General features: G+C 37.6%; 3 protein-coding genes across 3 annotated transcripts; all 3 read right to left on the reverse strand.

Annotated features, from left to right (window-relative positions):
- Nucleotides 1-1,834: 1,834 nt before the first annotated feature.
- LOC124505948 (olfactory receptor 52A5-like) lies at nt 1,835-2,791 on the reverse strand. The gene has a single exon (XM_047071992.1). The coding sequence runs from the start codon at nt 2,789-2,791 to the stop codon at nt 1,835-1,837; it is 957 nt and encodes a 318-aa protein (XP_046927948.1).
- Nucleotides 2,792-13,187: 10,396 nt separating this feature from the next.
- Nucleotides 13,188-14,126, reverse strand: LOC124506167 (olfactory receptor 52A1-like). The gene has a single exon (XM_047072188.1). The coding sequence runs from the start codon at nt 14,124-14,126 to the stop codon at nt 13,188-13,190; it is 939 nt and encodes a 312-aa protein (XP_046928144.1).
- A 6,462-nt stretch (nt 14,127-20,588) lies between these two features.
- Nucleotides 20,589-21,536, reverse strand: LOC124505949 (olfactory receptor 52A5). Its single transcript, XM_047071993.1, has one exon. It carries the CDS (start codon nt 21,534-21,536, stop codon nt 20,589-20,591), a length of 948 nt encoding a protein of 315 aa, XP_046927949.1.
- Between the last annotated feature and the right edge of the window lie 2,635 nt (nt 21,537-24,171).

Below are 24,171 nucleotides of genomic sequence, written 5' to 3' on the forward strand. Positions count from 1 at the left end.
TACTCATTTCTTTTGTTTTCTTTTCTTTTCTTGTCTGTTTTTTTTTTGTTTGTTTGTTTGTTTTTTTGAGAGAGAGAGAGAGCGTACAAGCAGGGGGAAGCACAGAGGGAGAGGGAGAGATGGAATCTTAAGCAGGCTCCATGCTGGCACGGAGTCTAACGTGGGCTCAATCTCATGATCCTAAGATCATGACCTGAGCTGAAATTGAGAGTTGAATGATTAACCAACTGAGTCACCTAAGCACCCACCCCCCAACTCATTTCTTTTTAATAATCATCTTACTGGTTCTGTCTTGAAGGTGGAATGAAGAAAATTAAACCAGATACGTGTTGACAAAGCATCCCGAAAGAGGTTGAAAGTGTGTAGACACAGGAGCACCAAAGGGTAAAGATATGAAGTCACTGTTTTGGGAGTCAGTTTCTCATATGCCAGTTTTGTGTTTGGCTCATACTTTATTTCAGCATTACATAATGATCCATTCAAGTTTATCTTATTAGTTTATCTTATTAATATCAGAATAAACTCACTTCCGTGCAGATATTCTGTACAATGATTTTGCATATTACATTAAGCCTCTAGATTGGGTCCTTTTGAACCATTGATCCACATCCGGAAAATGTTTACATTGTTCATTATTCAATTTACCGAGGTTCTAAGAAGTCTCAGGCATTGATTGCCCTATCTATTGTTGATATAGGAATAAAGAAGATACAGGTCTTCTACTCAAGATACTTGCAGTAGGCAATTACTACATGCAGTCGTTGAATAATTTTTCAATTTGGGTGAAACTCTAATTGGGTAAAATTGTTAAGATGTGTGCCTCTAGAAGAATTGATTCTATGTAGGTATTGATCACAGTTTCATTTCTGAAAATAGGGTATTAGTGAGTTAAAGAAGACAGACCAAAAAGGGTTATGCACTGTATGAGTCAACTTTTTAAACTTCTTGGGAATACAAACTACTCCATAGTGACAAAAAATACAGCAGTGGTTCCTAGGGGTCTGCCAGGGGTGTGAGGAGCGTCAGGAGGGATTGGTCACAGGGGAGCATAAGGAAAATTTTGGGAATGATGGTTAAGTTCATTTTCTTAATTGTAGTGATGGATTCATACATGTGTATATGCCAAAATTTACCAAGTTTTATACTTTATGTATGTGAAAGTTTATTATATGTGGATTATACTTCAATAAACTGTTTTTAAAAACAAACAAAAACACAGTGGTGAATGTGCTTAACTTTTCTATAAATTGTTTTAGTGTATTTTTTTCCTATACAAACTCATCACTGTTTGTATTCTATGTCAATATAGTTTTGGAGTTGCTCATATTATTATCACTCTTTTACATTATTTCTTTATTTACCAGTATTGCAGAGAGTGTAGACAAACATAGGGGGTGATTCCAAATTTGTCAAGATATGGATGCAAAAAAAATATTACAAAATGATATATATCTAGAACTATAGTTATGGGTTGGGTTACCAGTTTTAGAATATTGGTATGAGACACGGTCTTGGAAGTTACCTGGAATTGTGCTATTTTCTGCAATTTGTTTTTATGTAGGTCTAAGTGTTGCCAGAAGGGAAGCTCTAGGAGTAAACAACAGGAAAAAAAACCCACAGGAATAAGAGAAAAAATTTGAAATCTCATCATAAGATAAGTTGGTTCTAACATGAATTGCAAATCATTTTTATTAAGTATAATATGGTTGCCGAACACCTCATATTTTGGAGCATTTAAATACTTTTTGAACATAGATATTTCTAGAAGATATAAATGTTTACTATACTGATATTGCTACTTTGAATCAAACTAAAATATCTGTAGAAAGAGCAACTAATGATCCAGACGTTTTTTGGAGAAAAACATTTTCAGGACATGGTCACGAATTTGTTTGGTCTTCACACCATAGACAATGGGGTTGAGAAAAGGTGGGACTAACAGGTAAAGGTTTGATAGGAGGATATGAACATATGGTGGTATGTGAGAACCAAAGCGATGTGTGAAGAAAGAGAAGAAAGCAAGGAGGTAGAACTGGAGGAAGACACAGATGTGGGCAATGCAGGTATTAAAGGCCTTGAATCGTGCCTCCTTCTGGGGCAATTGAAACACAGTGAGAAAGATTTGAACATAAGACAAGGTGATGAAGATTATGTCAAAACCTAAGATACTGAAGGCAACAAATAGACCATATATCTTGTTGATCCGGACGTCTTCAATAGCTAGCTTCACAATGGCCATGTGCTCACAGTAAGAGTGAGAGATGACCGTAGTTCGGTAGAGTTTGAGACGACATTTGATGAGCATAATGGATGGTCCTATAAGAATGGCAGCCCGGAGTGTCACCCCAACTCCAATGTGAGTCAAGAGTTGCTGGGAGAAGATGGTGGTGTGTCTCAAGGGGTCACAGATGGCCACATAGCGATCTAGGGCCATTGCCAGTAGGATGCCTGATTCGATTGCCTGGAACGAATGGATAAGCCACATTTGTAGCAGGCAGGCTGCAAAGGAAATCTCTGGCAAATGAAACCAGAAGATGCCTAACATTTTGGGAAGAATACAGGTGCTAAGTGCAATGTCTGTGGCCCCCAGCATGGCCAAAAATATGTACATGGGCTTATGGAGGCTGCGTTCATATCTGATGATACCCAAGATTAGGGAATTCCCAGTCACAGCGATGACATACATGACACAGAATGGGATCCCAATCCAACACTGCACTGACTGTAGTCCAGGAATCCCAATGAGTGTTAGTACAGAGGGCATAAAGACTGAGCCATTGAGGAGGAGCATGATGATTTGGTCAGCAGAATCAAGTAGTGGTTTTGCTGTTTCATCTTCTATACCCTGTCAAGACGACATGAATTAAAAATGAGAAGAAATTACATTTGTTTTAGCAAAGTATATTTAGTTAGATAAAGTTAATACCAGAGTATCCATTCTCCTTTACTATTCAAATAATAGTTGATATTTAATGTTTTCTAAGCTTAAGGTACACAACATGTTGACTTCATACACTCACATATTGTAATATCTTGTAGTGGTAGCTAACGCTCTCTTATGTCACATGATTATATTTTCTTTTTGGGAGTATTAAGGACCAATCTCTTAACAAGTTTGATGTTTTGAATACAATATGTTTGTTTAGGATCACTACCTTGTGCATGAGATCTTCAGAAGGTATTTATCTACTAAGAAATATCTCCTCCATTTTGCTAATTCGCAGCCCCTTGTACTCACAATTGTATCCGTTTTTATGAGTTGAGTTTTTTCAAGATTCCACTTATAAGTGATATCATACAGTATGGGTCTCTCTCTAGAAGATCTCACATGGCACAATGTACTCAAAGTCCATTACTCTAGTCACAAATGGCAAGATTTGCTTCTCTCACTGTTAAGTAAACTAATCATTAGAGAAACCCAACTAGAAACCACTGAGATATCACCTCACTCCTGTTAGAATGGCTGTCATGAATAAGACAGGAGGTAACAAATGTTGCAGAGGATGTGGAGAAAAGGGAGACATTGTAAATAGTTGGTAGGAATGTAAAGCAATATGGAAGTACATCAAAAATTTTAAAAAGGTCTACATATAATCCAGCAATTCCACCTGTGGATATATATTCAAAGGAGAGGAAAACAAAATATCAAAGAGAAATACCTGATCCCATGTTTATCGCAGCATTATTCACAATAGCCAATATATGGAAACAACTTTAGTCCCCATCAACCTACGAATGGATACCGAAGACGTGGCATAGATGTGCAATAACATTTTATCCATCTTTTTGTTTCACTTTAACTACTCCTTTCAAATTTTCTCTTTTCACAAAACTAGATACCTGGGCAATTCTCTATATTGTAGGATGCTTAGCAGCAACTGCGACCCCAACCCAGTAGGTGCTAGTTGTTCTCTCTTCTCATGAAAATCAACACTGTCCTCTGCATTGCCAAATAACCTGCATGTGGGAAGATGGACACATCACATGTGGTTGCTAGCCATTGTTCTAGAGTTTTACTTTGGAGAAAAATAGTCTTTAATTAAATAACAATGTTTTGTAGGCTTAATCAAAATGGGCAGAATAAATCTGAATATCAAGAAGAATCATTCCTCCACTGGTATTAGCCAGATAAAAGAGATGGAAAGGCATTCGGGGTCCCTGGGTGGCTCTGTCGGTTAAGCATCCGACTTCCACTCAGGTCATGATCTCACAGTTTGTGAGTTCGAGCCCAGTGTTTGGCTCTGTGCTGACAGCTCAGAGCCTGGCGCCTGCTTCGAATTTGTGACTCTCTATCTCTCTCTCTGTTCCTCCCCTGCTCATGCACTCTCTCTGTCTCGCAAAAATAAATAAACATTAAAAAATAATTTTTGAAAGAGATGGAAGGGCATTTCAAGAGGAAATACTTTGGACAAAATGAAAGTAGCATGAAACGTACAGTGGGATTGCAATTCAGTAAGTGATTTTCACATATGAATTTTTTAATAAGCAGAGATGATGGTTGTTAAGGCTAAGGAAAAGGGAATAATAACCAATGTAAAGTTAGAGGTTTAAACGAAATAATTTAAGCCTTAGGTAGAATAACAGATCTTTTGCCTTTAAAACTCTGCTCTGCCAGCAGATGGATGAATGTCTTAAAAGGATGAGAGCTGGCATAGGGAGACGAAGTTAGAAGGACACGTATGATAGTCCGGATGGGACATGATGAAGTGGCCTGGCCACATCGGAGGAGTCACAAGGGAACAATATCTGTGCTGCTCGCTGACTTGATGGAGGCGAATGGTGGGAGGACAGGCTAAGATGTTCTTGGGTTGAGAGTAACAGCACGGGGTGACAAGGACAAGCTGGAAACAGCTGTGTGTGCACACATATGTGCAAGTTTAGAAGATGGAGGAGACATATCATAAGTCCTTGAAATTCATGGGCCAGGAAAACAATCACGGGTCTCATTTACAGCATGAATCGTCAACCATTAATGTTACTGACAACTCCAATTCTCACTCGGGCTGACTCGCGGAACCTAAAAGAATCAAAGGATTTAGGTCTAAACCACACACCCTACAGTCTCAGGAAAGCTTTCCCCCTGCATAGTCACTGACATCCACCCTTTGTTCTTTGCCTCAAGCCCCCAGGGATAGACTCTCTTTGTTTTGGAGATAGCTTGTCCATCGCAAGACAGCTGCAAATGTCAGATTTGGCTTCTTTCTAGTGATTCCCAGACTGCTTCCCTCTTCAGTTCTCATAAAAGTCCTCAACCCACCTTCTAAAGATATACATCAGCCATGGAACACGGTGGTTATGGCATGGATCTAAAGTCAGACAGTTTAAATCCTTAGGACACTGTTTAGCTTTGCATGTTCTTCAGGCAGTTGTAAAACTTATAATTGTCTCAATTCTTTCTTGCTGAGAGAAAGTGAATGGATGAAACACTCTGCAGAGTGACTGTGAGGATTAAGTGATGTGATTCATTTAAAATTTTCAGGAAGAAACATACAATATATTATTCTGTCTAAATGCAGTGATTTCTTTCATATAAGTGACTCTCTTTCCCATGAATAACTTCAGATGTTTGATCAACATTTAACCAGATGAGGTTTCCCCTGAATTCCTTAAGGGCATAATTTCTACTGAATCTTTTCCAGACCAAATATGTATAATTTTCTTACCTTTTAACCAATTAGATTTTTATACAGATCCTTCTCTACTGTCCTCCTATCTGTCAGGCTCACTTTAAAATTTGTCATCCACTGTGTGATAATATAACTGACACAAAAATATTCTAAATAGAAGCACGAGACAAAATCTTCTTCATGTTTAAACAGTCAACTACTGTAAGGGTCTATTGTTTTTTAATCACCGTAGCATCTTATTGGATCATAGTATTACGTGTTCTCTTTGAAACCAATGCTCCATTTTCCCACACTTAAGCCCACACATAAGCCCCAAGCCTTACCAGGAATCATTTGTGATAATATATGTAGAAGCCACAGAGTGAAAATCTTTTGGTGTTTCAGATCATGAGGATTGCTCTTTTGTACTGTAAGAGCCACCTGGGGAATTCTTTTTCACCAATGGCTGGTGAGCTTTAAATTAACCTGGGACAAATGTGAAAAGGAGGGGCAATATGGTTCAAAACCTGGAAGAACTTGTCTAATAGCAGATCTGCATGTAATAAAAATTCACAAATTGTGGTGTCCTTGGGGACTGGGAGCCAAAATGACTTCCTTTTAAAACTTATAACAGAAAACAGTGCCCCAAGACAACACAAACAATCAATGACACTTATTTACCAAATAGTGAGCCAGAGAAGGGGAATAAAAACATCTGAAGGTATTCAGGCTGATCAGTATAGACATGCTGACAGGGGAAGAAATGCAATATATCTATGTAATATAGAAATTGTCCCACTCATGTTCATATGTCCCAGTCATATGATACATGTGCATTTTTACACGATAACGTGCATTTTCAAAAATTTTAGTGCCAGTCACAATATCTGTATCAGCTTCCCAGCTGTGAACGATCATTCACGCCTGGTATTTACTTAGCTGAAAAAAGGGTTTGAACCTCAAAAGAGATTTTAATCTTTGGTATCATGAAGAAGAAAGGAAAAGACTCCCATTCTTTGTGTGATACAAGAAAAAGTCTAACAAGACGGCATTACACGCATCTGCCTGAGAGACCTGATGGCCTTACTTGGAGTCACACTGTGTTGGTCCTGTGATATTGGGTCTGGGCCTATTCAGTAGAACGGTTCTTGTTGCATTGGAAAGACTCTGACTCCCCTCTTGTCATTAAATTGCCATAAAATTACATTCATCGTAGAAAAAAAATCAGTGGTGTAGGATTGGCTGTGTTGTGTGCCGGGTGAGCTCACGGTGGCTTAGGAGAGCATGTAGTGTTCGTCTCCTCCAGTTCTGCCCCCAGTGATATCACGTTGCCCAGCTGTAATCAGCCATCCCCAGAACAGTCACACCAGAAAAAAAAGGAGCAAAGTACATCAGAGTATCAATCACCCAGCAGGATAACAACACATGAGCTCAATTAAAATAAAATACTTTTGGAGAGAATATGAAATAGGCTGAGGTGAGATCGGTAGGTTCTGAAATTTGTACACTACTCTTTGTATAGAGAATAATATTATGAACATATGGAATGACTCACAAGATACTTTTGGGAAATGCAAAATATATTTGAACTTCACAGACCGTAATGCTATTGAATGATAGAGACAAAATTATTCTTGGATACTGTTTAATTAAAACCCTTTAGAGCTAAAGGGTGACAAGATGTTTGAGAAACCATGTGGCTCCTTATTTGGTGACAGATGTAGTCCCTTAGAATCCCTAAGAATTTTATTTAACAGAGAAAATTACCTCTGAGAAATATAATAGGGAATATAGAATGCAAGTTTTGAGAAATGGCTCTTTATTCTGCATGTGTTCTAGAGAAACCCAAAAAACAAAAGTGTAATTTTTAAATACAACAGTGTTACAAATGGAGTTGAATACCATTCACTGCAATGTGTGATAAAATTCATCAGTTGTGAAAGTGTAAGTTTAAATGAATTATGAGAAATACAAAACAGAAGGGCCTGGCCATGCCTGTACTATTTGTGAAACTGTCTGAATTAAAATGGGGGTGCTTACGACACAGAGAGGAGAAGGATCATGGAAAAGTTTTTGTGGCCAGAGTATTGACTGCCAGTTTCAAAAGTAGACTTCAGTATATCCACATGGTGACATTTCATTCAGACATAAAAAGAAATGAAGTTCTAGGTAATTATATTGTAATAGTGGTATATGGAACAGATGGTTTTTATATTTGTGATGAACATAGCATGATGTCAAATCACTATGCTGTACACCTGAAACTGTGGTATTGTGTCAACAATAAAATAAAATAAAATAAAATAAAATAAAATCGTAAATAAAACAAAATTTCTGTTCATGTTCTGACATAGATGAAACAGTAAAATAAAAGTTCTGTTCATGTTATGTCATAGATGAACCTCAAAAAACTTTATGCTAGGTGTGCCTTTGTGGCTTAGTTGGTTAAGTGTCCAACTCCTGATTCACTCAGGTCATGATCTCACAGTTCATGAGTTTGAGCTGTACATCAGGCTCCACTCTAACAGTGAGAGCCTGCTTGGGATTCTCTGTCTTCCTCCCTCTCTGCCCCTCCCCTGCTCATGCGCTCTCTCTCTCTCTCTCTCTCTCAAAAACAAATAATTAAAATTAAAAAAAAAAAAACTCATGCTAAGTGCAAGAAGCTAGACATAAAAAGCCATGGATTGTATGATCTACTTCCTTGAAATGTCCAGACTAGTCAAATTCATAGAGAAAGAAAGTAGATGTACGGTTTCCATAAACCGGGGAAAAGATGAGTGGCAAATGCCTGTTAATAGAATGGGGTAACCTTATTGGGGTTATGAAAATGTTCTGGAATTAGAGAGTAGAGACAGTCTCACAACTTTTTAAATATACTAAAAAAACAGTGCCTTGTATACTTTATAAAAGGGTGAATTTCATGGCAACCCATGGGCACTTTTATACTAAGAAGAGGAAGGGGGGAAAGGAGCCAATTGTTGCAAGTTATTCTTTCCAAGTTGGACATTTAGATAAGGACGTGCAAAACCCCAGAAGGTGCAGGCATATCAGCCCCTCTGTCAAGTCTAGTAGTCTTTAAACATTAGCAAATGCTCTTAGCCTGTGTAATTGATTAATCTTTCTTTGTACTTGTATATATCATGCATTCTTCCTTGAAAGAACAGAGCACTCTTGCATGTCACAAAGCAGAGACCAGACGCCCCTGCACAACCTCCAGGCACTCGGGAACCAGATCCCCCTTGCACAACCTCTGAGCACTGAGATAACTTCTGTGGCTGGCACCATCGAGTCTGCACATAATCAAGAAATGTTACAGACCATGGCACTCCCTTTATTGATTCAGTACCCTAAACCCCCCCCTAAAAGTGTCTGGGTCAGGCAGAAACCTTGTATTTGGCTTTTGGACAAGAGTCTACCTTCTCCCCAGGGATCCAGCTTCCTGAATAAAGCTCATAAACCTTTCCAATCAACACTCCTCTCTTGAGTATTGGCTTTTCCAGACAGGTAGCCAAACTTGGGTTTTTGCCACAAGGGTCAATGCATTATTGCTCCCTCACCTGAAAGCCGACATCAGGAGTGAGGAAGGTCAACTCCTGCACCCCATGGGTTGAAACTCACCATCATTAAGACCTCTTTCTTCATCTGAAACCACTCCTCCTAGGAAAAATCCATGGCCTTTTGGAAGCTCTCTCATGAAGTCTTGAGGAATACAACCCTCGAAAATATTCATTTGATATTTATTTATCATATTTTAATCACACAAAGAAAATACTGGACCCAAATCATAAAATGATTAAACGAAACAAGACAGTACTTCAAAGTAAGCATATACAAGTGGAAAAAAGAAGCAAAGGACTGATGCAGTCTTATAAATGTTAATTATGGAGACAAGCATCTTCCATCAATCAGCCTGTCAAAGCTTAAAAATCTCAGTCATAACCAGTGTTTTCGAAAATTCAGACATGAAAGTGCTATTAGTCGTTGTAAATGATGCAATCTCTCTGTAGCATCATTTTGAAGTTTCTAGAAATCATTAAAATTACTCTTTAAATGTATATATATTTTTCTTTTTCAGTTAGCTTTATGTTCAGGAATGTATTCTGGCCACCAGCGTGGCTCAGTTGGTTAAGCATTTGATTCTTGATTTTGGCTCAGATCACAATCTCACAGTTCGTGAGACTGAGCCCCATGTTGAGCTCTGATCTGTCAGCATGGAACCTGCTTGGGATTCTCTCTCTCCCTTTCTCTTGGCCCCTCCCCTGCTCGCTCTCTCTCACTCTCTTTCTCAAAAATAAATACATATTTAAACAAAGAATGTATCCTATAATTGTCCTGGCCAAGTGTGTGGGAGGATAGAGAGTCCTGGTTACCTTATGTCCTTGCAATAACCCATTTGTTTTTCTCTTCCATTTTTAGGTGTCAGGTTGGAGCTGGTCTTGAAAATTTGGAGGCCATAATAATGGCTAATCTGGACTCTAGGCCTGATTTTGTATTGAATACTGACACTTGAGGATGGTGCAACTAGGTTCCAGTTTCACATTCTATCTTCCTGTCATTTTCATATTCCCGTATTTTTAGGATAACTGTCAGGACTAGTCATTGTTAGATATATTTCGAACTTCTCCAGATAAGCTTGGAATATTAGTGGACCACCACAAGCTGCCTGCTGCCTGTTTTTGTATAGTTCAGTAGCTAAGAACAGTTTTTACAGAATTCTTTCAGTCAGTGTGGTGATAGGGAAATGTAAGGTTCAGCAGAATATTATCCCCCAGAAAAAATGAATTCCACTCTTCTACTTAGTAGAACTTAGCAAAAGGAAAACTATAGAATTATGACTATTGATAATATTAGATTTTGAATGTCATCAAAATTTTTGTGGAAATATATTTTCTATCTTGCTACCTAAATACCTACTTCAACTGTCTCTTTGTCCACAAAGCCTGAGATATGTATTTGTCCCTTTCCATAAAGGTTGTTGAACCCTGGCTAAAGCACGAGGAAATTACTTCCGATGTTATTTCAGCTTTGTTCCTAAATAAATTGTTACCTAAGAACAACAATTTCTACTGGCAACCTGTTCTAATCATAGGCAATAGATATTGATATTGAAAATATTTTCAAAACATTCCCCAAGATGGCCTTTAGATTTATAAGTAACCATCCTCAGCAGTCATTGATATGTGATGAGGCTGATTCCATGAAACAAGCCAGAGTTTTCCTCATTTATGTGACATGCAATCTAGTATATTTTATAGATGCATTGATTTTAATGTCATAAATCAAATTATGGGCATTTGCACACATGTGCATATTTTCCACGACCATTCATTAAATGATCTATGAGCTGAAATTTTCAGGAATAGTCTGCTATCCTTAAGTGCTCAAGTCTTTAATCTCAGATAAAAACTCCATCTCTTCACTAATTTAGTAGCCTTTACTGATTAAAAAGTGTGTTGTCTTATATTCACTGAGAAGTATGCTGTCACAAGCACACAAAAAAAACATGTGCCCTTTTTACAGAGAAAAATTTATAATAACACATAGCTTTCATAATAAAGTTCAACATCTTTGCAGAGTGTCTATGGCTATTCCTTTTTTGTTCTTTTCAAGTATAACTGACACAAAATGTGACATTAGTTACGGGTGTACAACATGGTGATTTAGCACGTCTATACCTAATGCTGTGCTCACAAGTTTATCTACCATCTGTCACCATACGAGCCTATTACTGTACCCCTGACTATACTCCTGATGCTGGACCTTTTATCTGCCTAACTTGTTCATTCCATAACTGGAAGCTGTATCTCCTGCTCGCCTTTCACCTATTTTGCCCTGTGGGGCCATTCTTGATATTCACATTGCCTTTGTCTCTGCAAACTGTATCTTACATTAAAGCAAACAAACCCTGTGCATTCACACGCCCATCGTTGGTACTATAAGTCTCATTTTCATCTACCTGACGTGGTGTGTCCCTACTTGGTCAATCATTCATGATTCCTTAAGAATCAGATTTCCTAACTAAATACCGAGAAGCACAATTTTCACTCTCCTGCTTACTACTTTCTGTTGGACTTCGGTATTTCATTCTCTCTGCTAATGAACAGTGTCCCTGAAAACCACCACAACTTCTCTCTCACTTGCCCTTCTCTTTCTTTCTCTCTGTTTCTCTTCCAGAAATATAAGGATATGTTAAGCAATGTGTCAAATTCCCAGTCTGTCTATATTGTCTAGTGTAATAATTACAATTTTCTGATTTTATTTTACTCTAAGATTTGTTTTTTACTTGTCTATGTATTTATTTTGAGAGTGAGAGAAAGGGAGAGAGAATCCAAGAAGGCTCTGCGCTGTCAGCACAGAACCTGATGCAGGGTTCAAAGTCATGAACTGTGAGATCATGACCTGAGCTGAAATGAAGGGTCAGAAGATTAACCGATTGAGCCACAAAAGAGCCCCTGTAGTTTGATTTTAAATTGCTGAATCAATAAATAAGCAACAGAGCTGTACTGATGTGGGGGTTCCTCAGTGGCTCAGTTGGTTGAGTCTGACCCTTGTCAGCTCAGGTTGCGATCTCATGGGTTCTTGGAAACGAACCCTACTTCAGTACTGTCAGTGTGGAACCAACTTAAGATACTCTCTCTCCCTCTCTCCACCTCGCTTTCTCTCTCTAAAAATAAATAAATAACATTTAATTAAATAAGAAAGAAAGAAATGTCTTGATGTGTAAAATGGAACACTTCACTTCTCATGATTTTTTTACCTGTAAATTCCTGAATGACTCTGGAGATGTACTGAAATTTTTGTATTATTATCTCATTGCATCCATAAGTGTTTGGTTTTTATTATTTATATGTTTGTTTGTTTGTTTTGACACAGCATGGTTTCAACACAGTTTCTCAAAGAACATTTTGTTCTTTGTTGACGAAGAAGTTTCAAGACAGATCAACAACTTGTTTTCACTGAGTACCTGGACACTATAGACAAATGGTTTTGGATGCATTTAAATTCAGTGACTGATGCATATATGTGAATCTCTGGAAAATAATTCTTAAAGGAGGAGGCTCAACCAGGGACTAAAAAATAAAACAGGAGGGTGCCTGAGGGGCTCAGTCAGTTGAGCGCCCTACTCTTGGTTTCTGCTCAGGTAACAATCCAATGGTTTGTGGGTTTGAGCCCCACATTGGGCTCTTCACTGACAGCAAAGAGCCTACTTGGGACTCTCTCTCTCCCTCTGTCTCTGTGACCCTCTTCCACTCTCTCTCTTTCTCTCAAAAGGAATAAGTAAGCTTTATGAATGAATGGATGAATGAATGAATGAAATAAATGATGAAAACAATGTATGTTCACTAATTTGTTCTTATGTTCCTTGTTCTCATGACCCAGTAGCATCCAAAAGCACATTGACTGATATTTGTCATGGGGTATGATGAGGTGAAAACCATAAAATGCCGACAAATTTAACAAAATAAATATGTGAAACTGAAGCATTGCAGATAATGTGGCCTTTTAACTATTATATTTAATTTTGAGAGATTGTTACTTTTGCATAATGGGGAAGGCTGAAGATGTTAATCACAGTGCATTTTATGAAGAGAACATCTTTACCACATGAATGCGGATCTGCTTGGTCTTGGCACCATAGACAAGCGGATTGAGAAAAGGGGGGACCAGCAAGTAGAGGCTAGAAAAGAGGATGTGGATATAAGGGGGAACATGAGCACCAAACCTATGTGTGAAGAAGGAGAAGAAGGCAAGGAGGTAGAACTGGAGGAAGACACACATATGAGCGATGCACGTATTGAATGCTTTCAACCGAGCCTCCTTCTGGGGCAGACGAAAAACTGTGAAAAAGATCTGTGCATAAGACAAAGTGATGAATGTGAGGTCGAACCCTGCAACTATAAATGCCACAAACAAACCATAGATTTTGTTGGCCCGCACATTTTCTGCAGCCAGTTTCACAATGGCCATATGCTCACAGTAGCAGTGGGAGATGATGGTTGTATGGTAAAACTGAAACCGACATTTTATCAGTACTAAAGATGGGGCTACGAGAAGGGCAGCCCTGAGTGTTACCAAAGCCCCTATTTGGGTGACTAGGCGGTGGGTGAAGATGGCAGAATGTCTTAGTGGATAACAGATGGCCACATAACGGTCCAGAGCCATGGCCAGAAGGATGCCTGACTCTATGCCTTGAAATGTGTGGATGAGCCCCATTTGAAGCAAGCAAGAATCAAAATAAATCTCTGGCACATGAAACCAGAAGATTCCAAGCATCTTGGGCACAATGCTCGTGCCAAGTACAATATCTGTGACTCCCAGCATGCCTAGAAAAATGTACATGGGCTCATGGAGGCTGCGCTCTGACCTGATGATGATCAGAAGCAAGAAATTTCCAATGATAGCAATGAGATACATGACACAGAATGGAATCCCAATCCAGCACTGCACAGTCTCTAGGCCTGGGATCCCTATCAGTGTCAACACAGAAGGCATGAAGACTGTGATGTTGGAAACGGACATAATGTCCTCCGGCCTCCAGATGAAAATGAAAGAAGGTTCTCAGTCAGTGGCACTCTTCTTTTCTACTCCTGTTTTTATCCTGTCATCATAGCAAGTATCTCTGATTTTGGCAGAAAACCTTAAGATCATACCATCCATCTCATTTACATTATTGAAGGGGAAAGATAGATCCATAGATACACATTGCTGTGTTCAGGAAGGACATCCACGAGTAGTGTAGCACAATAAGAAGTTATGTAGAAGGCAAGCCAACTGCATTAGATCCCTCAGATCATCTGCATAAGGGAATCGCCTGCTGATCTGTTTGTTATTTCCTTCTGGGCCTGTGGACAAAAGAATTATACCTGTTTAATTTGCGCATAAAGGGCATTTCAATCAGAGTTTGATGAATCTCTCCTTATCCCATGTCCCTGCTACTCAACAGTACTATTATTTTCTGTTGTCTCTAGGTCTGTAACTGTCAGTGTGAACCAGAAAATCTCTGACCGGTACATTCATATTAAAGCTCCCTATTAAAGAACAGAGAGGAACAGCTGAAATCCTAGTGTGAAATATATATAGATATCTATATCTGTCTATAGTTTCTGTGTCTATGTAAGAGTGCATGTCCTTTCAAAAGAATGTGAAGGAAAAGCTTTGGAAAAGATGATCTAATTCAATGTACTTTGGTGAGTTCTGAGTCAAAGTTCCATGCAAGTTTTACATTTCTAATAAGACTGCATTATGTTTTGTCTATATTATTAACAACTGAAATACTGGAAATTAGTTGTGTGCTTAAAATAACTGCCATTCTCTAATACACATCACTGAATACCTAGAAGTGAGGAATCCGTAGGAGGCAAGAGGACTCATTCTTGCTGACTACAGAAGATAGGAAAATGGGTAAATGGGTAACTTGGAAGAATAGATACCAGTTTCCTGGGTCTAATAGTTCAGAACTTCCATTAGCATGAGATTTGACCCATAGCTTCATTCATTCTTAATGTATGTCATGTAATGTATGTAATGTAATATAGACCATATGAATGACTGTATCACTTTGGGAGCTCAGACATAGGAAATGTATAGACAATAAAGCGGTGAAAGATAGGTTCCTTAAAAGTGGTCAAATAAAGAAGTAGAAATGCAAGACAAAGAGCAAACCTTGGAATACCACAAATGAGTCAAGACAAGGCTGTAGATTAATTGAGGAACACTTAGTCACCTCTCAATTTACTAATGACTGTCTGAAACCATGGGGTCTTTGTCCTTACATAAAGTAATTCTTGGATCAAAACCATTGTTTTTTTAAAAAAATTCAATATCTTGAATCAAGACATTCTCAAGATAAAACAAACAAATTTTTATATTGTAAAAAAAAAATAGGATTCAGTTATTTCATTCTTTCCTAGACACCTCCACCTTTGGTGCCTTATGTCAGCAAGCTCAAGGTCTCTAATCACATACTTATTGTCACCAACTATGCCAGTAATGCAGGAAGAGTTGTGATTTACATGGCTAACCCTAAAATGATGTAACCCAGTCAACAGGGGCCATTCTATGAAAAAAGTCTGTGTCGGCTGATATATATTTAGAATTGACTAACTGACTAAGTCCTTGATTTCCAAAGCTTTGCTCCCCAATGCTTAATTCTACAGATTCCTAGATCATGGATACTTTCATTAACTTTTTCATCCTAGACTTACTCAGAATCAGAATAGAAATCGTTTAGTAACAATCACATTGTCTGACATAATCAAGACTAGGGAGCTGACATGGGAGCATTACCTGACAGGTACAGATGGTGGGAAGGCAGGTGGGAGAGGACTTAAGTTAGTACAGGGCAGGAGGGATGAAGTGGCTATCATTGGAAAAGCTGGAAGTGAAACATTGTGGGGTGAACTTGGGGATAATGAGACTTCCTCACCCTTTGTTGTTGGGAGCCAGTTCTGCTCTTACCAGACACCTGAAGACCATGGCCAGTCTTCATAGCACCATCACTCATTGTTTTCCTCCTCTCTCTTCCTCCTCGTAAGATTCTGGTCTCATTTACTTGCATCTTGTGATGGGCAATGCCTCTTTCTTCCATCTTCACCCTCTGTAACAGCTCTCTTCAACGTCATGAACTCTGATCTATTTGCTGCTGGGACCATCTGCCAATCTGTAGAGATCTGTGGGATAGTCTTTCCTGCTTTCTTCCGTCCCTATAAAACAGGCATGCTCCCTATTCTGTAAATTTGTTTGAGATCATGTCGGTGTGTTCATCTCCAACAAAATTTGCAGCAAGGTCTGTGCTATTCTGAGACACAGCATAAATTTATTGAGGACAAATTGTAGGAGGAAGCAGCTGGCCGCCAATTGTAATGTTCCCCAGTGAATGTTAGGGAGCAGGAGGTCTGAACATGAACTGATAGATTTCCTAGCCACAAGCCCAAGCCACCAGGGACCCAGCAGCTCATAATAAAGCCCTCCTGGGTCTATCCACACCTAATGTCTCTGAAATCATTTCTACATTGGCAGACCCTCCTTGTTCTCTTCCGTTTTCTCCTCAAAGGAAATGCAGAAAAATTAATATATATACATTATATCTTATGAGTTCAGTTTCTTTCCCTCTGTCCTCATTATGAGAATAAGTAAAGAACACTTAAAGGTAGACATGATTCTATGCCATGAGTTAAATAAATATCCTTGTGATTCTTCTTTCACTGAGTCTCAAAAGAAAAAATGGTTTATATAATTGCCTGAGGCCCTTTAAATTTCATGTTAAATGGATTTTATTTTTCAGTTATGAGACCACTTGTGATACGATTGACTAAAAATGAGTTTCCAGGAGTGCCTGGGTGGCTCAGTCAATTAAGTGTCTGACTTTGGCTCAGGTCACTATCTCACAGTTTGTGGGTTCAAGCCCCATACTTGGTTTGTGCTGACAGTGTGGAGCCTGCTTCAGATTTTCTGTCTCCCTGTTTCTTTGCCCCTCCCCCACTCATGTGCGCGCGCGCGCGCGCGCGCACACACACTCTCTCAAAAATAAACATTAAAAAATAAATAAAATCTTTTTAAAAACGAGTTTTGAGTAGGACTGTCTAGTTTTGAAACCAGATTCTACCATGATTTAACTCTGTACTGGAGGCATTCTAGTAGACTTCTCTATGTTTCTGTTTCCATATCTCTACCTTCATACATTTGCTCTATGGATTAAGACATCTTAGTCCATATAAATTACTTAATGTGGTACACTATATACAGCTGTTGTGAAATAAATTCATGGCTTTAATTATGGATGCTTTTGAAGTTAGAATTAGGATACAAGGCTATTACTACCAGGCATTATAAATTTTTTCTGGGTTATTAAATATTTCTTTAAGTTATTTGAGTTTGGAACACCTCTTCCTATATTTGTTCTTCCAGTTGGAGAATATATAAATAATGCTATGGTAAAAAATTAATGCTTATATATTATGTAAGTTTTGGTTAAAAATTTAATGTGTATTTATTCTCTCATACCTTCATTCAATATACATTTATCATTAAATGTGTTATCCAGGTCATTAGCACAGGTAAATCAGATGTGATCTATCTGGAAGAAGCAGTTGCATAAAGAAAAAATGGAAGGGGAAGCTAATGTGATATATGCTGTGAAAAGTTTAGAAGGGTTATAGGAAAAAAAAAGAGAAATGGCCAATGTTCCTTAGTTAAAGAAACTCCTAACTAAATTCTAAAATCTGAATAGCAGTCAGGCTAGCAAAACTGTATATGTTTGCATATAGAATAGAAGAAACAGATGCATTGAGCAGTTTATTTTCTGGAAAAAATGCAAGCAATTCAGAGCATCTTGAAAAAAATATTACATAATATATGGAGATATATCTGTTTTCAAATTTAGAAAGCTAATTGTCATAATTTTCAGAAGTGGGATGTATAAATAAATACCAATAAGTGAATGATGAAAAATATCATTCATTTCTCATGAGATTTCATGAAAGATTAAATTGGGAATAAGTACTGATATAAAAGAGAGATCGTATTTCAGAATTATTTACTAGATAATCACTAGGATTGGTGATGGAGTAGGCATACAGTGGAGCCCAACATCAGAAGCAATGATTATATTTCTGGAATGGACAAGTAAGTGAGTGTTGCATCCTTTACTGAATTAAGAATACTTTCAAGAAAAGAGCTTTTTAAAAAGCTTTATATTGATATCATTCAAAGTGTACAGAATTGTGCAAGAGTAGTCCAGATTCAGAAATTGTCTCTATTTTCCACATTTTGCTTTATTATTTGGTAACTAGATAGGTGATAGATGATAGATAGATAATAGATAGATGGATAGATAGATAGATACATAGATAGATAATCTTTTTCTGCACTATTTATGAGTACTTTGAAGACATGTTTGCTCCTAAGTAATTCTGTTTCTTGACCAAGAACATAGATATTCTATTGCATTAACTATACTATAACCAAGATCAGAGCACCTAATATTGCAATAAAACTATCACCAAATGTACTTGCCATATTCACATGTAGACAATAATCCAAAGAATGACTTCTCCTAGGTATATTTTTTATTCCCCAGAATCCAATCCAGAATCTCACACTGCATTTCATATTGATGTCTCTTCAGAATCCTTTGATGTACAACAGGTCATTAGCAGATCTTTTCCTTCTTTCTGATTGTTTTTTTCATATCTGAGCACTTACTTAGCTAACATTTTAAAAATCGTTTATTGAATTCTAACATACATACAAAAATCATATGTTGTCCAGCTTAAATAACTGTCACAAGGTAGACGTAAATCAGTAAGCCCCCCATTGAGGAGTACCACATTACTTGCTTCCTAGAATGAACCACCTTTCCCCTGTGCTCCTTAACACTCTCCATCGCAGTCGTCACTTCTTCAAGGAAAATGACTATCCTAACTTCTTTTCTTACTGTGGCTTAAAAACAAAAATAAAATGTCAACCCGTGTTTGTAGCTTATCTAATTTGTTGGCCTGTCATTTTTGATCAGGGTCTCTTATGATTTTTTGTATTTATGTGATCTCAGTTGTAATGTCTCCTCTTTTACTTACGATTTACTTCTATCAGTCTTCTATCGCTCTTCAGGATTAAAGGTTTGTCAACTTTTCTAATCTCTTCAAAATAAACAACTTCTTATTTTTGTAATTTTTTTCCTATTGTTTTTCTATTCTCCACTGTGTTTACTTTTGCTGTAATCTTATTTCACTTCTGCTAATTTTGGTTCACTTTGTTCTTCTCCTGCTAGCTGGGTGCAAAGTTAGATCATTTATTTGAGGTCTTTTATCTTTTCAATGCAGACATTTATTCCTATAAACTTCGGTCTTAGTGCTACTTTTATTGTGTCCCCTAGGCTTTAGTTTGTTGTGTTTTAATTTCATTTGTCTCAAGAGATTTTCTACTTACCATTCTGGTTTCTTCTTTAAGCCATTACCCATTAGTTAGTTGTTCAAGACTGTGTTATTTAATTTATACATATTTATGAATATTCTGGTTGGCCTTCTGCTATTGATCTCTACTTTCATTATATGGTAATCAGAAAAGATACACTCATTATTATTGAATCTTCTTTAATATTTAAGACTTTCTCTGTGATCATACATGTAATCTATCCTGGAAAATGTTTCTTGTGTGCTAAGGGAAAATGTGTATTGATGCCATTGGGGGAAATAGTCTGTATGTGCATGTTAGGTCTATTTGGTCAATAGTGTTCCTCAGTCGCTAATTGATCTTCTGTCTGGATGCTCTCATACTACTTTCATGTTGCTGTCTTTTTTCCCCTTAAGCTGTATTAACATTTGCTTCACCTACTTGGGTGCTCTGGTATTGAAAAAGAGACATACCCAGGAGCACATAGCTACGCGCTGGTTTGGCTATTGAAGAATATTGACGTGTGACATGGTCCTTGGATGTTACCAGGAATCAAGATTTGTCTTTCTCACGTTTTATTTCTATGTAAGTCTAAGTGTTGCCAGACAGGAATTTCTAGGCTTAAACAGAACCAACACAAAAGAAAAATGAAAGCAATTTGAAATCTCAGCCCAAGAGAACTTTGTTCTATATGTGAGTGGCAAACCAAAGTTCCCAGGTATTTCATGAGTTTTTAAATGCCTCCTGCAGTTGTGAGCATCTGAGATTTAGACATTTTTTTAAAGATTTATTTATTTATTTATTTATTTATTTATTTTGAGAGAGAGAGAGAGCACATGCACAAGCTGGGTAGGGGTAGAGAGACAATCCCCAATGGGCTCTGCACTGAAAGCACAGAACCAATGCCCACTTGAACTCACAAACCTTAAGATCATGGCCTGAGCCAAAATCAAGAGTTGAACACTCAACCAACTGAGCCATGCAGACGCTCCAAAGTTTGAATACAGACCTCTGTAGAAGATTTGACTTTTACCACATTAATGTTGTTACTTTGAATCAACCTAAAATCTCTGTAACAGGAGCCACTAATGATTAAGGTTTTTTAGGAAGAAACATTTTCAGGACATGGTCACGAATTTGTTTGGTCTTCACACCATAGACAATGGGGTTGAGAAAAGGTGGGACTAACAGGTAAAGGTTTGATAGGAGGATATGAACATATGGTGGTATGTGAGAACCAAAGCGATGTGTGAAGAAAGAGAAGAAAGCAAGGAGGTAGAACTGGAGGAAGACACAGATGTGGGCAATGCAGGTATTAAAGGCCTTGAATCGTGCCTCCTTCTGGGGCAATTGAAACACAGTGAGAAAGATTTGAACATAAGACAAGGTGATGAAGATTATGTCAAAACCTAAGATACTGAAGGCAACAAATAGACCATATATCTTGTTGATCTGGACGTCTTCAATGGCTAGCTTCACAACGGCCATGTGCTCACAGTAAGAGTGAGAGATGACCGTAGTTCGGTAGAGTTTGAGACGACATTTGATGAGCATAATGGATGGTACTGTAAGAATGGCAGCCCGGAGTGTCACCCCAACTCCAATGTGAGTCAAGAGTTGCTGGGAGAAGATGGTGGTGTGTCTCAAGGGGTCACAGATGGCCACATAGCGATCTAGGGCCATTGCCAGTAGGATGCCTGATTCGATTGCCTGGAACGAATGGATAAGCCACATTTGTAGCAGGCAGGCTGCAAAGGAAATCTCTGGCAAATGAAACCAGAAGATGCCTAACATTTTGGGAAGAATACAGGTGCTAAGTGCAATGTCTGTGGCCCCCAGCATGGCCAAAAATATGTACATGGGCTTATGGAGGCTGCGTTCATATCTGATGATACCCAAGATTAGGGAATTCCCAGTCACAGCGATGACATACATGACACAGAATGGGATCCCAATCCAACACTGCACTGACTGTAGTCCAGGAATCCCAATGAGTGTTAGTACAGAGGGCATAAAGACTGAGCCATTGAGGAGGAGCATGATGATTTGGTCAGCAGAATCAAGTAGTGGTTTTGCTGTTTCATCTTCTATACCCTGTCAAGACGACATGAATTAAAAATGAGAAGAAATTACGTTTTTTTTTTAGCAAAGTATATTTAGTTAGATAAAACATACACTATCTTCTCTTTCCTTTAGTATTGAAATACTGTTACATCAAACATTTTCTAAGCTTACTTGCATACCATGTTGATGTGATACATTCACATATTGCAATATGAGTGCCATTGTAGTGCTAGCTAACACTCTAAAATGCCACATAATTATGTTTTCTTTTCTGTGATGGGAATAATTGAAGATCTGGTCTTTTAACAAGTTTGATGTTTTCATATAATATTTTTGTTTATACTTACTATACTGTATATTAGATTGCTAGGAAGACTTATTTATCTACTAAAAAACTATGTCCTCTATTTCCTCAGCCTCAGCCCCTAGTACCCACAATTATATCTATTTTTATCAAGTTTATCTGTTTTTATGAGTTTGGCTTTTTGTCCTTGTTGCAGGGGAGTTGATACACAATATTACTTTAGTTTCAGAAATGCAACATAGTAATTCAACAAGTCTGTACACTATGCTGTGCTCACTACTAGTATAGCTATGGCATGTCACTGTACGTGTTATTACAAACCATTGACTATATTCCCCATGCTGTACCTTTTATCCACATAGCTTATTCATCCCATCATTGCAAGCCTCTTTCTCCCACTCCTCTTCACCAATTCGGCCAACCTGCAATCCCTGCCCCTCTGGTAACCATCAGTTTATTCTGTATTTTTGGATCTGTTTCTATTTTTATTTGTACATTTGTTTTGTTTTGTTTTAGATTCCATATATGTTAAACCATATGGAGTTGGCTTTTTTTTTTAAGATTCCACTTACATATAAGTGATAACATGCAGTATTTTTCTTTTTCTCTTTAACTAATCTCACCACAATGTACTCAAAGGCCATTATTACTGCTGCAAATGAAAGAATTTCCTTCTTTCTCATGGCTAAATAAACAATCAGAAACATGTAAATCAAAGCCACAATGAGATATCACTTCACTCCTGTTAGAAGACTTGAAATCAATAAGTCAAGAGATAATAAGGATTGGGGGATTTGGTGGAAAGGGTAACACTGCCCATTGATGGGGGGAATGTACACACTATGGAAAGAAATATGAAGGTTCAACAAAAAATTTGAAAAAATGATCTACATATAATCCAGCAATTCGAATTCTGGGCATATATTCAAAGGAGAGGAAAACAGAATATTGAAGAGATATCTGTAATCCCATGTTTACTGCAGCTTTATTCATAACAGCCAAAATAGGGAAACAACCTAAGTCCTCATTTACGTATGAATGGATAAAGATGTGGCATATAAGTGCAATGGACTATTACCCTCATCTTATTGTTTCTTTTCAACTACTCCTTTCAAATTTTCTCTTTTCACAAAGCCATTGTAAGAACAACCATCAAGTTCTATGTTTCTACATGCCTTAATCATTTATAGTGAGAAAAATTAAATGAATCAGATGGCTGCTCTCTGGTTCCTCAGTATTTTATTTTATTTTTTAAGTTTATTTATTTATTTTGAGAGAAACCGAGACAGTGAGAGTGGGGGAGGGGCAGAAAAAGAGGGAGACAGAGAATTCCAAGCAGGCTTCCTGTTGCCGACACAGAGCCCTACATGGGGCTTGAACTCATGAAACTGTGAGATCATAACCTGAGCTGAAACCAAGAGTCAGACGTTGGACTGACTGAGTCACCCAGGCATCCCTATTCCTAAGTACTGAGAATAATGTAGACCATCTATATACTTAGACAATTTCTAATCATGTAGGATTGCCTAGAACACACCTCAGGTCAATTACAGGAGTATTTATTGCCTCATTTTCTCCAAGTTTATTCAACTCCAAGAGAGGCTTTCCTTTTAGATATCCTTTGTTCACAAATTCTTCCTTTCAACAAACATACAGTATGCCAAACTAGATCTTTCTCATCTTCACAAATAACATTATGACCCACAAATCAGAAGTTTGTATTCTAATGATTTTCTTCACTAAATACTCAATGCTTGAGTATTTACTATGTTCCAAGGATTTCTTGAAACAATTGGAGAATAAGTAAAATATATCTATTCAGTTTTTTGAAGCATCTAAATTATGCTAAGTCTTGAAATTCAAAGTTGCTATTCACCATTTGTTAAATAAGTACTACAGCATTCATCCTCATAAAATCTTTAGACATTTTAGGATATTTTATCTTCCTTAAATTTTATACCCACATTATTAACCTATATTATATTAATGAAAAACTAAGACTTATTGTTACAGGTAAATCTGCTTGGATCCAAATTCCATGACATACAGACCTAGGAAGAACAAAAAATAATTTGTGTCTTCTGAGATTTTATAATTAAACCTCAGTAAGGATTTGGGATATACAACAGTGTGAAACTACGTGAGGCTGGGTGGTACAAATATATAAAACAAATTTTAATCAGTAGTGCCTGTTTAGAATCTTATGGAAAAAACTCTAATATTCCTTTTTCATTTTTACCAAAAAAGTATTATACACACATTACATACACGTTACCATCTGGTGCACGTCTGATACAAAACCACATA

The sequence above is a fragment of the Lynx rufus genome, unplaced genomic scaffold (genome assembly GCF_022079265.1).
Source record: "Lynx rufus isolate CCGP_SWC_20201006 ecotype Redwood Valley unplaced genomic scaffold, mLynRuf1.p SCAF_9, whole genome shotgun sequence".
NCBI lineage: Eukaryota > Metazoa > Chordata > Mammalia > Carnivora > Felidae > Lynx > Lynx rufus.

What these genes read in the sequence shown, in the direction of transcription:
- LOC124506167 (XM_047072188.1), bottom strand. Translation starts at nt 14,126, where the DNA reads ATGTCCGTTTCCAACATCACAGTCTTCATGCCTTCTGTGTTGACACTG.
- LOC124505949 (XM_047071993.1), bottom strand. Translation starts at nt 21,536, where the DNA reads ATGCTCCTCCTCAATGGCTCAGTCTTTATGCCCTCTGTACTAACACTC.
- LOC124505948 (XM_047071992.1), bottom strand. Translation starts at nt 2,791, where the DNA reads ATGCTCCTCCTCAATGGCTCAGTCTTTATGCCCTCTGTACTAACACTC.